At 36.2% G+C, this 13,427-nt stretch overlaps 1 protein-coding gene across 3 annotated transcripts; it reads right to left on the bottom strand.

Annotated features, from left to right (window-relative positions):
- On the bottom strand, positions 9,876–13,235 carry LOC104776804. 3 transcript variants are annotated; one of them, XM_019243682.1, is made up of 4 exons: positions 13,059–13,235; positions 11,781–12,727; positions 10,355–11,211; positions 9,876–10,252 (listed from the first exon to the last, which is right to left on the bottom strand). In XM_019243682.1, the coding sequence occupies exons 2-4, from the start codon at positions 12,693–12,695 to the stop codon at positions 10,054–10,056; spliced, it is 1,971 nt and encodes a 656-aa protein (XP_019099227.1). In that variant the 5' UTR covers positions 12,696–12,727; positions 13,059–13,235; the 3' UTR covers positions 9,876–10,053. The 3 variants fall into 3 exon arrangements, with proteins under 3 accessions (XP_019099227.1, XP_010499234.1, XP_010499231.1); XM_010500932.1 differs by having other exon boundaries at positions 10,355–11,304; positions 11,874–12,733; XM_010500929.1 differs by having other exon boundaries at positions 11,781–12,733.

Consider the following 13,427-nt stretch of genomic DNA (forward strand, 5'->3'; position numbering starts at 1 on the left):
TTTTTTTTTTTTTTCCCCAAAATTTTTTTTTTTTTTTTCTTTTTCTTTTTCTTTTCTCTTTTGTAAAACAAAACCGATCCACTGTGCCACGTGTGGGCTCAGAGTACAGTTGAATGAACGTTCTACTTTTTCTAGATTCTCTACTAGTAATAAAATACTTAAAACAATCACCACTCACGTGTTTTTTTTTATCTGATATAAAAATACATTAAACGAATAGCTTGAGTATTTTGAAACCCTAATTAAAATCGTTTTGATAAATTGTAAATTTGATATTCAGTATAACAAAGGGCGAACAATAGATCACTAAATTTCAATTTACCAGAAATAACAAAATTAAGACTTTCTAATTCTACCTGGTTGAGCTATATCAATATTAATATTTTAAGATATATTCAAATATTTGGTAATATTTTAGATTTCCGTTAGGATAATACCAGTATCCGAACGAGTATCCATAAACCCCGAAAATAAAAAAATATCTAAAATATTAGTAATATTCAACATTAATATAATTCAATTATCCAAAATTATCTCTATAATTTTAAATATATCTATTGATAAGTTTTATACTTACATATCCAAAATAATCAAAATATCCCAAATTTATCTGCTACATATGTTAAAGTTTAGATAAAATTATTAAAATTTAATCAATTTTTAAGGTTTTTTCTCGAGTATCCAGCGGTTAGGGTAGTAATTATATTTTCAAATTTATAATCTAACTGACCCAAACCTGATAATACTGAATCCAAACCAAAAGTTTAAAATTACCCAATAAATTTTGTTGTCCTAAATCCGATTAGGTAATATCCAAAACCAAATGTCTTACGCATATGCCCAGACCTACTACACCTTTATCCGTATCCATGCGATTGTAGATTCTGAACGCTAATATGGGGCCCACCATAATCCATCATTCGGTTCGGACTAATGAGTAGAGACAGATTTTGAATCTTAGTTCACTTCTTTTTCCGTGACCAAACTTTTTTAGTTTAGTTGACTTTTCTCTATTGGCCACACTCTTTGAATATTGCAATATTAATATTTTAAGATAAATTCAATAGTATATCTCAAAAGTATGATATATATATATATAATCATAGAATAACTGATTATTTTAAATAAAATATTAAAGTTTTTTATATATTTTATTGTATTTGTAAACATTTACAATATCCTCTATTAAATAAATAGGTGTTGAATTTGAAAGAATTATAATTATGTTCATTTTAATTAAAGTAAATATTATAAAATTTTAATATATATTATTAAATTATGATTTTAAAGTTATAATTTTGGATTAAATTATTAGAATTTCAAATAATAGTAGCATATTTATTAATTACCATATTTATTATTAATAATAGAACTTAGAAAAATTAAAATATCAATGACCAATATATAGAAAAAAAAACTATTATAATTAATGAAAATCCAAATTATTGAATCAGATTTTATATTTCAATCTTGATCGGATCCATACAAATAGCACATAAACATATTTAAAAAATATTAAGGTAGAATAATTATATGCTTAACTCTCTCTCTCCAGGAAATTGACTTTTAGAAGTTTTTCTTCTTAAAATATATTTTTCAGTTACGATACATTTTAAAATTTGATGAACATAGACATATGCGTATGGTATGATGTATGTACATGGTCACCGTACACCAATTTTCTATACATACATGTACGTTACTTCCCCTTTCTCTTCAGCAGCCAATACACATTTTTATTAGTTATAATATAATTTTCTATACATACATGTACGTTACTTCCCCTTTCTCACCAATTTGGAAACTTTTACTAAATAAACTAATTAATTTCATTTTCATTAATCTGATAAAATGTACATATTATGTTTTATATACACATTTTAATATGGTTTACACAATGAAATAGAACTAGAATAAAATAAAGATTGGAACCAATTTATACTGTACCATTGATTAAAAGGCAAATACACTACAATAGTCCCCCTTAAGATGGGACAAAGATATTGATAAGACCCATCTTGCCTAATAAGTAGTGGAATGGAGCAGGATGTAACGCTTTGGTAAACGGATCTGTAACTTGTTCCTCAGAACAAACATGAATCAACTGAAACCAACCTGCAAGTAACCGTTCTCGAACATTATGACAGTCTTTTTCTATGTGCTTTGTGCGTTCATGAAATACTGGGTTGCGAGCAATATGGATCGCAGCTTCGTTGTCACAGTAAAAGAAAGTAGGCTTGACAAGACGAACCTGAAATTCTTTGAGGAAGAACGATAGCCACATGAGTTAATCAGAGGCAAAAGATAAACTTCGGTATTCAGCCTCTGCAGAGGATTTAGCAACAACCTGTTGCTTCTTAGACTTCCACGAGATAAGAGAACAACCCAAGAAGAAACAATAGCCATTAGTAGATCGTCTGGAATCCAAGCACGAACCGTAGTCAGCATTTGCATAACCGATGAGCTTCAATTCAGACTTGGAGGAGTAGAACAAGCCTTGACCCACTGTTCCTTTGATATATGCCAGAATAGTGTGTAAAGCTTGCCAATGATCTTTTCGAGGAGCCTCTGAATACTGACTCAGCTTATTAACAGCAAAGGTTAAGTCAGGTCTTGTGATCTGGAGATACATCAGACGACCAATGAGACGTCTATAGGACTTAGCATCAACAAAAGCACCTCATGTATCTTTCGAAAGTTTGATGGCAGGATCAAGAAGAATAGGAGACGGCTTGCAGCCCAACATACCAGTATCATATAACAGATCCAAAGCATATTTTCGTTGACAAACGGTACTTCCAGAAGCTGATCTTGCGATTTCCAGACCTAAGAAATATTTCAGAGGCCCCAAATCACGAAGTTTGAAATGAGATTTGAGCTGTTCCTTTAGAAGATCAACCTCTGCATCATTATTACTGGCAATGAGAATGGCATCCACATACACCAGGACATACATGAAAACTGTCCCTGTGATCTTAAAAAAACAAGTGTGATCGCAATATGAAGTGGTAAACCCCAAAGTGATAAAAGTAGTAGAAAACTTAAGGAACCACTGTCTAGAAGCTTGCTTAAGACTGTATAGAGACTTTTTGAGCTTGCAAACTGCATTGGGAGGAAAGTCCCCCTTACTTGATGCATAGCCAGGTGGTAACTTCATGTATATCTCCTCATCAAGATCACCGTTTAAAAAAGCATTAGATATATCAAGTTGAGTTAGAGAAAACCCATGAATGGCCGAGATAGCAAGGAGTAGCTTAACAGATGTGAGTTTGGCAACAGGAGAGAAAGTTTCATGAAAATCAACACCTTCCTCTTGTGTGTAACCCTTAGCAACTAACCTTGCTTTATACCGTTCAACACTTCCATTGGCATTAAACTTGATCTTGAAAATCCACTTACAACCAATCGGAATCTTATTTGGAGGCAAGGGACAGATCTCCCAAGTACCCATCATTTCCAAAGCATCAATTTCATTCCCCATGGCACCACACCAAACCTTATGTTTCTTTGCCTCAGTATAGGTTATGGGTTCAAGTTCTTTATCAATGGAGACTAAAAAAGAATAATAAACTGGAGAGAGTTTACCATAAAATATATATTGGGAGATTTCGTGTATGGTTGAGGACCCTACTGAATGACAGTAGTAATCCTGAAGATAAGCAGGTTTTTTTGTTCTCCTGTGAGATGTTTGAGTAGAAGACTCAAGAACATCAATTATAGGGTTAGCAGAAGGCTGAACCTCTACAGAAGGGGAAGATAGAGAAGTATCTTCACCAGATAAGTCAGATGACACAGGAGATTTTTGAATCACATCAGGAAAAAAGTCTACATTAGCTGGAGAGAGATCTGATTTTACGAAAGGAAAGAGCTCTTCGTGGAACACCACATGTCTTGAGATAAAGATATTGTTACTCTCAAGATCAAGCAGCTTGTATTCTTTGTATTCAGAAGGATATCCAAGAAAAACAAAAGCCTTAGTTCTAGAATTAAATTTATGTATGTTCTTGGGAGAGGTAGAAGCATAACAAAGACAACCAAAGATTTTAAGTTGAGTGTAATCTGGTTGTTTCTTTGTGAGAACCTCAAAAGGACTTTGATTATCGAGAATAGGAGCTGGTAAACGATTAATTAGGTGAACTTCAGTGAGAATGCAATCACCCCAATAAGAAATAGGAATGTGAGATTGGAATAACAAAGCTCTAGCTACATTGAGGATATGTTGATGTTTTCTTTCCACAACAGAATTTTGTTGTGAAGTTTCAGGACAAGAATGGAAAGATTGGATGCCTTTAGATTGGAAAAGATCTTTGAAATTAAGTTCTGGAGCATTGTCGGATCTAACCCCCTTAAGATTGGTTTCATATTGAGTTTCTATCATTGTAACAAAGGTTGGAAAAATTTGTAAAACATCAGATTTCTGTTTAAGAAGATAAACCCAAGTTGCTCTAGAGCAATCATCAACAATAGTGAGAAAATATTTAAAACCATCATGAGTAGGAACTGAGAAAGGCCCCCATGTGTCTATGTGAACGAGATCAAAAGGTTTATCACTGATGTTATTATGAGAAACAAAAGGAATATGTTTTTGTTTTGAAAGATGACAGATTTTATAATGAGAATCTGAATTATTCTTCTGTTTAGGAAAATCTAAAATGTTTTGCATAGGTAACAACTTAGACATAGAGAGATGTCCTAGCCTTTTATGCCACAACTCAGGACTAGAGACAACATTAGCAAAAACAGGAATATTATTTAGAGGGATACCTAACAAAGAAAGAGAATCAATGTCCAGAAAATAGAGGTTTGCCACTTCTCTACCCTTCCTAATCATTAGGCCACGAGTATGATCCTGAATTTCACAAGAATAGTCATCAAACCAAACCCCATATCCTAATTGTTTAGCAAGAGAGCTGACACTAAGAAGGTTGAACTTGAATTGAGGAATGAAAAGAACATGGTCTAAAGTTAAGTTACTACCTAATGTAACTAATCCTAAACCGACAATGCTCACAAGGCCGCCATTAGGTAAGGAAACAGTAGTGTTTGTGAGGATAGTAAGATTGAAAAAAGAATTTTTATCATGACAAATGTGATGCGAAGCTCCGGAGTCCATAACCCAAATGTTAATAGCGATGGCATTGGCATTGCTATTAACAGAACAGACATAAGGCCTAACATTTCCGGAAAAAGAACATAGGATAGAGGGGTAAAACTTACCGGAAATGGGGCAAACTGTTGAAGAAGAAGGTTTGGAAACCGAGACAGAGTGAATTTCAGGTTTGGTGATGGTGCTTGGAGACTGAAGCTTGGTGCTAAGGTATGACATGAGTTGTTGAATCTGTGTTGGAGTAAGATCATCAGACCCAGTGCTGAGAGTTTCTGTACTTTCACCAACTGCTACATTAGCCAAAGCCGGAGTAGACGAAGATCCTCTATGTTTCGACTTAAAGTGAGCCGGATAACCAACTCTTTTGTAGCATCGCTCAGCAATGTGTCCAGCTCTTCCACAGAATGTGCAAATTGGCTTGTCTTTCCTCTGATAAGCTGTATCACCACCATATGGTTGTCCTTGTCCTGAAGTAACTGCATTTGTTTCAACTTGAGTGTTGGATACTTGAAAAGCAGTAAGATCAACACTAGAGTGAGAAGGTAGACGAGCTAATTTCTGACTGTCCTCTTGATCAAGTAGATTGTAAACCTCAGACATAGTAGGCAGAGTTTTCTTCATCAGAATCTGACTCCTAACCGTATCATAGTTATCATTGAGTCCTATAAGGAAGTCTATGACAAGATTGGTTTCTCTTTTTGTGATTAAAGCTTCAACAGAGTGAGTTGTAGCTTGAAGACTGCTTAATTCTGCCCATAAAGACTGAGTGTGTGTGATAAGAGGATAAAGTCATATTGCGCTGATGTAGAGAGTGAATTCGCTGGCGAATCTTGTAAAGTCTTGGCAAATTGGATTTGTGAAATCGTGTGTGGAGATCCTTCCAAATATCCGATGACTTCTTGATGTAGAGGATACTTGTGTAGATCTCTGGAGTAACACTATTCAACAACCAGGATTTGACCATGCTGTTGCACCTAGACCAGATCTTGCAGTGCGGATCATTTTCATCAGGTTGCACAATAGAGCCGTCCAGAAAACCAAGTTTGTTCTTAGCCTCTATATTAGTAGTCATATCAACCACCTAGGTTCCAAAATTAGTTCCATCTAACAGACTAGCAGTCAAAACTAATCCTGGATGATCTGTGCTATGAAGATGATAAGGACTATGAACATTATCTGGTGAATCTGATACCTCAAGTGATGTGGAGAACCTTTGGGAAACATCGCTCGAGTTTGATTGATTTCCTGAACATCAGAGTCGCGATGAGCTTGAACGGAATCATATGGTAGCTCGCGAGATCTCGGCGATGTGGTTTGTGGTGGATCTGGTGAGATAGATCTGTACTTCGACTTGCAATTTCGTTTCCCCATTGTTGACTGTGAGAAATCAGATCAAACGAAGAAGAGATTGATGATCGAATCTTGAAAGAACAGAATCTGAAACGATTTTGTGGAAGAAGTGAATGAGAATTTTTCCGAGAAATTTTTTTTCTGGGAATCGAGATGAGAAAATTAGTTACGATCGTGATTTTGCTCTGATACCATTTTACTAAATGAACTAATTAATCTCATTCTCATTAATCTGATAAAATGTACATAGTATGCCTTATATACACATCCTAACTTGGTTTACACAATGAAGTAGAACTAGAATAAAATAGAGATTGGAACCGGTTTATACTGTACCAGTGATTAAAAGGCAAATACAAAGCCGTAAACAACAAGTACCGCATTTTGATTGTTTTACATATAGTCACTACATCTTTATAATTGTACTAAAAGATTACATGTTACAACAGAATAACATACTACTAATTAGTTAACAAGTGTCTAAAATAACAATATAGCTAATCGGAACCATGTTTTCGATAACCAGGATGTTTGGGCCATTTGTTGGTCTACCATGGTAGGAGGTGGCATGTGCATAGTGGATTAATTGTCGTGATACGCCACTATCATATATCAGATACCATCATATATACGCATTATTTTAGTGCTACCGTCGATCTAGATTATTGAAGACTTTGAAGTGGTCGGTGTCCACTTCTGCGATGTTCCACCAGCTCGTGACATTGATAATTCATTTGTTAGTCATATCCTTTGAGGACATCTAATTCTCGTAGAAGGTTGGATGTTGAAAAATTATTTGGGTCCACGTGGTGTATTTTTTTAACAAAACATTATTATAAAATGATGAATAATTTGAAACACAAATATAAATTTGGGTAACGCTTAATATGTTAGGTACATATTTGGATGACAAAAGATTAGAAGTCATTTTATCGATGTGTCATCAATCCGCTCTACACTCATAACCGCAATTTGGTGGCAAAGTATTAGCTGTTTCATTTTTGCAATGATATTTTCCTACTAACTGTGTGTTCCATGAACATTCATAACAAATCAATTACTAATATATATGGTCAAGGGGGACATACAAGTTGTATGATACAACCCATGCATTCTAAAGATACAATTTTGTTTTTAATGATTAAATTCAATATTGCATATACTAAAGTAAATTCAGAAAATAAGTAGAATAAAAAATAAAAAATAAAAAATAAAAAGAGAAGCTTTTTGTAGTTATGAAAAAAAAAACAAGGAAAATGCAAGAAAGTAGTAATTAACAATAGTGAATTTATCAAACAATGTTTGGATAGCTTGAATGACGTGCGAGTCAAGTCTTAAACTCGGTCCTGACATGATCATCTTCTTCCTCTTCGCCATCCGCGCTAAACAGAGAGTTTTGAGCTCTGGTTGCTGATTCGGTGTTGTCTTGTCAAAGATGTCCAAGTGTTCGGTGAGGTCGAGGTAGGAACGTAAGTGTATGCATGTACGTTTTTTTTTTAAAGGTAATTTGTCAGTTTGAATTTCCAGACACATTTTAAATTTCTTTTTGAGTCTTATAAAGAAGATGAAGAATAATGAGACTAAGAAAACCAATCAAATAGCAATATATTATCTTGGACGAAATTGCACAACTAGTTACATTGATTAAAGAGGTAAAGAATATTTCACCGCAAGCGCCTGTAGTAATGACCTAGCAAGTTTCATGATTTTTATATATATATATATATATATATATATATATATATATATATATATATTATAATCCATGCATCATCAATTAATCAATCAATATAAGAAAGGATTAGCAACAGATTTAACACAACCAAAAAGAGACAAACCACACACTTTCTCTCTTACACAAAATTAACGTATCCATAATTCAAGAGAGAATTAACTGGTTACCCACAAGACCATGCATAACCATATCATAAAGAGTTTGCAATCAAACAGTTAATGGAGGAAGCAAATAATACATTTTGCTACAATCTTTTAGAATCTGAGTAACTGAGCTAACACGTCTTTAGTTATACACATTCTTATTTTTATTGGTTACACATTAACCTAAAATTTTATTTATCACAAAATAAGTANAAAAAAAAAAAAAAAAAAAAAAAAAAAGAATTCGTTGATTAGAGAGAAAGAGCAAGAAACGTTTTTTACGTATTGTGACTTTCATTGATTAGTTTCTTTCTGACAAGACAACACACATACTTAGGTCCATACTTCTACATATAGATTCTCTTACACACAAGACAAGTAGCCACCCTACACATTGGGACTATAACAAGAACACTGAACATTAGACAAGTAGTCTGAACATTAACAAACACAACACTCTTTGGCTACTTTTAACTTAGCAAGTCTACTTTAGTCCTTTAGCTAAGCTTTAGACTAACAAAACACCTTTTCTTTAGTTTGGGCCTTAACCAGATTCGCAGCCTATTAAATTTATAAGAAGACACAAAGCAACTCTTGTTGGGCTTGACTCAAGCCCATTAGTCTCTCACGAAGAAGTCACATCTTCTTCCTTTGACTTTGTCGTTGACGACTTCTTCTTCCTTCAACCACGAGCTTGCCTCATCTCATCTGTTGCTTCTTCTTCTTCTTCTGTTAAGTTTTCTTCTTGTTGCAGGTTCAAGTCAATCATGCGTTTTGAAATACGCATGTTTTTTTGCTTTTGCACGAGATTGTGAAGTGAGTTTGTATTTTTCTTTCAATACTTGAGGTATGAATTTGCACATACGTATAGTTAAGGTGTGAATCGAACATACCTACTGAGTTGGCCGGGGTATGAAAAAAAGTCGTTTTTCCGATTTGAGAGCCAAAAAAAACAGCTTCAAATCAAACCCACCAAGTTCCTCTTCTTTCCTTCTTCACCGGAAAAAGAGCTCACTAACAGTTTTTTTTGCATAAGTACCGAGCGATTGATAGAGAGAGATTCACGTCCATGTGCTTGGAAAGATGTTAATTTGACTCGTAAGAATCAGTTTTCTACTTAATGATCAGTGTGTGTAGTTACTGCATTGTAATGAATTGCGTGTCTCATGCGCGTTCATACATTTCCTTAGGGCTAGTTAAGAGATCCAACTATGTCATTTCCACTCATATTCCGTGGAATCAATGCTTCTAGCTGCAGGTGTGAGTGCGCTTGGACTATCTAAGGTTTATCTCTATTACTCGATCGAGATCAAAGGCTGGTAAATCCAAGATGTCTTCAATCGTTGTTTCAGTTTAAAAATAGGCTTCGTTAGGATTTTTACTTATGCAGAAATTTGTATACGGACCTAATGTGTACATGTTGTTACGAAAAAATTAAATTACAAGTCATTCAATTTATCATCAACTAGTTTGAGACAAAATGCCTTCTGTTGACATCATTAACATGAGCTGGAAAGTGTGATAAACATGAGTTTTAAAGTTGTCTAAAAGTGGTAATGATCTTCTCATTCAATAAATTAAAACAAATATGTGAGCCTGTTAATTCAAGTTACACCGGATTAAGACAAATGAAAGGAAAACACTTTCACAAACATAATCACAAAAACAAAAATAATGTATTCACATTTCTACAAATAGTAAGAAAACGTAACATATCGTTAACGAAGAGCCGAGGAAGTGAGATCGGAATCAATTAGAGTCTTGAGGGATTTAGCTTTCCTTCCTGTAACGTTACCAGCTTCTTTCAAGAGTTGGACCAGCCTCTTCTTCTCGTCTTCCGTTACAGGATTCGCTGTCCCGAGCTTTTCCTCCCGAACCCCAACCACGTGTCCTAGCAGGGCAATCGCATCATCCAACCTATAATCACAACCGAACCACAAACTTGTTTGAGGTCAATAGGAGGACGTTCAAAAAAAAAAAAAAAGAGAGAAAGAAAGAGAAATCAACACAAGTACATACCTGCCAATTGCATCATAAGCTCCAGCAAGGTTGCTGTACAATCCAAGTGTTTCAGGGTGATAAGGACCACACTCTTGTTCTAAAATACACTTGGCTTCCTCAAACAACTCAACAGCCTCTTCTACTGCGTCGAGCTGAATGCATGCTAAACCCATTTGGTTAAGTGCAATCCCAAAGAACGTCGATTGTTTCTTTCCAGTCGCCCGTAGTTTTGAGACAGCGCTCTTAAATGTGTTGTACGACTCCATATACTTCCCCATCATATAGTACAGCACTCCCATTTGAGCTTCAATCCCTGCAATCATGATTTTCTGACCAGGAGAATCAGAGTATATCTTGAGCGCCTTTTGAAGCAAGCTAATAGCTTGTTCCACCTCGTTCATAGACTCACAAATCACGGAGATATCTGTAAGACCACTTGCAATCTCTTCAGGAGATATGTCTAGGTTATGCGACTCGTATATCCGGAGAGCATTTTCACAATAAGATTTTGCTTCTCGAACTTTTCCTGTTCGGTTATAGAGATCAGCTAAACGGATATAAACTGAACCGACAGCTGGATGGTTCTCTCCTTTTGCTGTCTTCAGTGCTGTCAGAGATTTCTGGTAAGCACAAATTGCTTCATCAAACCGAGACAAAGACAAGTACGAGTCACCAATGCTAGTATCAACAAAAGCAACCTCAGACTCTTGTCCATTTGCTGCCATAGCCATACTGGCTAATACCAAATGCTCGAGGGCGTTCTCATGATCTCCCTTAGTCTCACATATAAGACCCATGAGTCTTCTATCTGCCGCCTCTGCGATTGAACCTGGTAAACCTGTTTCTTTATGTATAGAAAGAGCCGTTTCACACACCTGCTGAGCCTCATCAAACCTTAATGCTTGTACAAGAGCCTCAGATAGGTATCTGCATGTTTCACCAACTCTTGGGTCATTTTCTCCCAAAACCTTCTTCTGGATGTTCAGTCCCTCGGTATAACAAGATATCGAGTTCTCTATCTCCCCCACCATAGCATAAGTGTCGCCTAACTGCATCAGACCAGAAAATTTGGCAAGGGCATGCTCTTCACCTTCTTCGACAACTGGAATCTCAACTGAGCGCTGCAGAACCGGAATTGCCTCATTGTACTCCTTTAACTTACAATGGATAGCTGCTGTAACATGCAAACACATGATCCATTCTAAACACGGTTTCCCATTCTCTGCAGAAGCCTCAAACAACTTAGCTGCTCTATGAGTTAACTCGAGACCTTTGTGGGTACTATCACCAGAACTAACCAAGTTTCTCGCTTGGTTCAGTAAAAACCGTGCCAGCTCTACGTTTTCAGATGAAGGCTCTTCATTTCCATTTTGCAACTTGGTGGTGGTGGTAGTTCCTACTTTCTTCTTCCTCGTGCCACCACCAACTCNGCCGTTTCACACACCTGCTGAGCCTCATCAAACCTTAATGCTTGTACAAGAGCCTCAGATAGGTATCTGCATGTTTCACCAACTCTTGGGTCATTTTCTCCCAAAACCTTCTTCTGAATGTTCAGTCCCTCGGTATAACAAGATATCGAATTCTCTATCTGCCCCACCATAGCATAAGTGTCACCTAACTGCATCAGACCAGAAAATTTAGCAAGAGCATGCTCTTCACCTTCTTCGACAACTGGAATCTCAACTGAGCGCTGCAGAACCGGGATTGCCTCATTGTACTCCTTTAACTTACAATGGATAGCTGCTGTCACATGCAAACACATGATCCATTCTAAACACGGTTTCCCATTCTCTGCAGAAGCCTCAAACAATTTAGCTGCTCTATGAGTTAACTCGAGACCTTTGTGGGTACTATCACCAGAACTAACCAAGTTTCTCGCTTGGTTCAGTAAAAACCGTGCCAGCTCTACGTTTTCAGATGAAGGCTCTTCATTTCCATTTTGCAACTTGGTGGTGGTGGTGGTAGTTCCGACTTTCTTCTTCCTCGTGCCACCACCAACTCCCACGTTCGATCTATTCACATCCTTCTTACCAACTCGTTTCTCCATATCCTTGGGAATGACATCCAAACCCAACTTTGAAGAGTTTGACTTGATATCAAACTCTTCTGGCTTTGCCACTTCGTCCTCCTCATCTCCTTCTTCATCTTCCAAAATATCAATACCTCGCATCTCTCCCAAAGCAAGATGCTGTAGATCAGAATCAATCTTTGACTCATCACCGTAAGATCCAAAGCTCTGCCTCGACGGAGACTGATTAGAACTCTGCAATTCGCAGAGATTCTTACAAAGCTCCTCTATCGTTGTGTCGAACATTCGATCGACATGAGATTCGTCAACAGACCCTCTTCCTCCTTCCATTATATAATTCCTCCAAATTAAAACAGCGTTCTCTGCAACTACAACCGTAACCCAAATATCATCATCAATGGAGCTTGAAGAACTCATCAAAAACGAAAAGAAAAAGAAATAAAGGCAAATCCTTTAGCAAGCCCACAAATTGAAACATACAAAAAGAACGCATTGAAGGCACTTAATATCATTTATCCAAATACGCAAATCGTCGCACATATAAATCTTTTAAACAGACTCTTTTCATTACGATACATTAGCCATTTTATAAGACAAAGGCAAAACTTTGGTTTTTCAGAGATTGATGAATTATACAGCGGAAAAGAAATCGAAAAGGGACAAAAGGAGAAACATAGAGACAAGTTATCTAACCTTGTTTGAAATTGTGTCGGAATCGTAATCCTCGGATGGAGACAAAGAACGAATAAGAAATCTGGAGAGAAGTCTAATTGTAGAAATGACAAGACCAGAAGAAATGGGTCGGAAGGGTGAAAGAGAATTGAAATTTCAACCTTTTTTTTTTTTCTCCTTTTTCTCGGTGGAATGTCAAAAAAGAGGGAGGAGGAGGAGAGGAGGAGCGGGAAGAGAGAGAAATAAATAAATAAAGTTTATTCTTTTTTTCTCCAATGTAATGCCGCCATTGCGCTGTCTCACGGGACACACACACAAAACTGCATTTACTTTTCCGATTCACCTAATTTTGGAGAAACTGATTTCTATATGTCACTTTGCACTATCCTA

Source organism: Camelina sativa, chromosome 3 (genome assembly GCF_000633955.1).
Source record: "Camelina sativa cultivar DH55 chromosome 3, Cs, whole genome shotgun sequence".
Taxonomy (NCBI): Eukaryota; Viridiplantae; Streptophyta; class Magnoliopsida; order Brassicales; family Brassicaceae; genus Camelina; species Camelina sativa.

Coding starts and splice junctions, on each gene's coding strand:
- LOC104776804 (XM_019243682.1), bottom strand. CDS start 12,695: ATGGAAGGAGGAAGAGGGTCTGTTGACGAATCTCATGTCGATCGAATG. Junction 11,212..11,780: donor GGTTTGATGAGGCTCAGCAG/GTGTGTGAAACG, acceptor GAGGCTCAGCAG/GTGTGTGAAACGGCTCTTTC. Junction 10,253..10,354: donor GCTTATGATGCAATTGGCAG/GTATGTACTTGT, acceptor TTGTGATTATAG/GTTGGATGATGCGATTGCCC.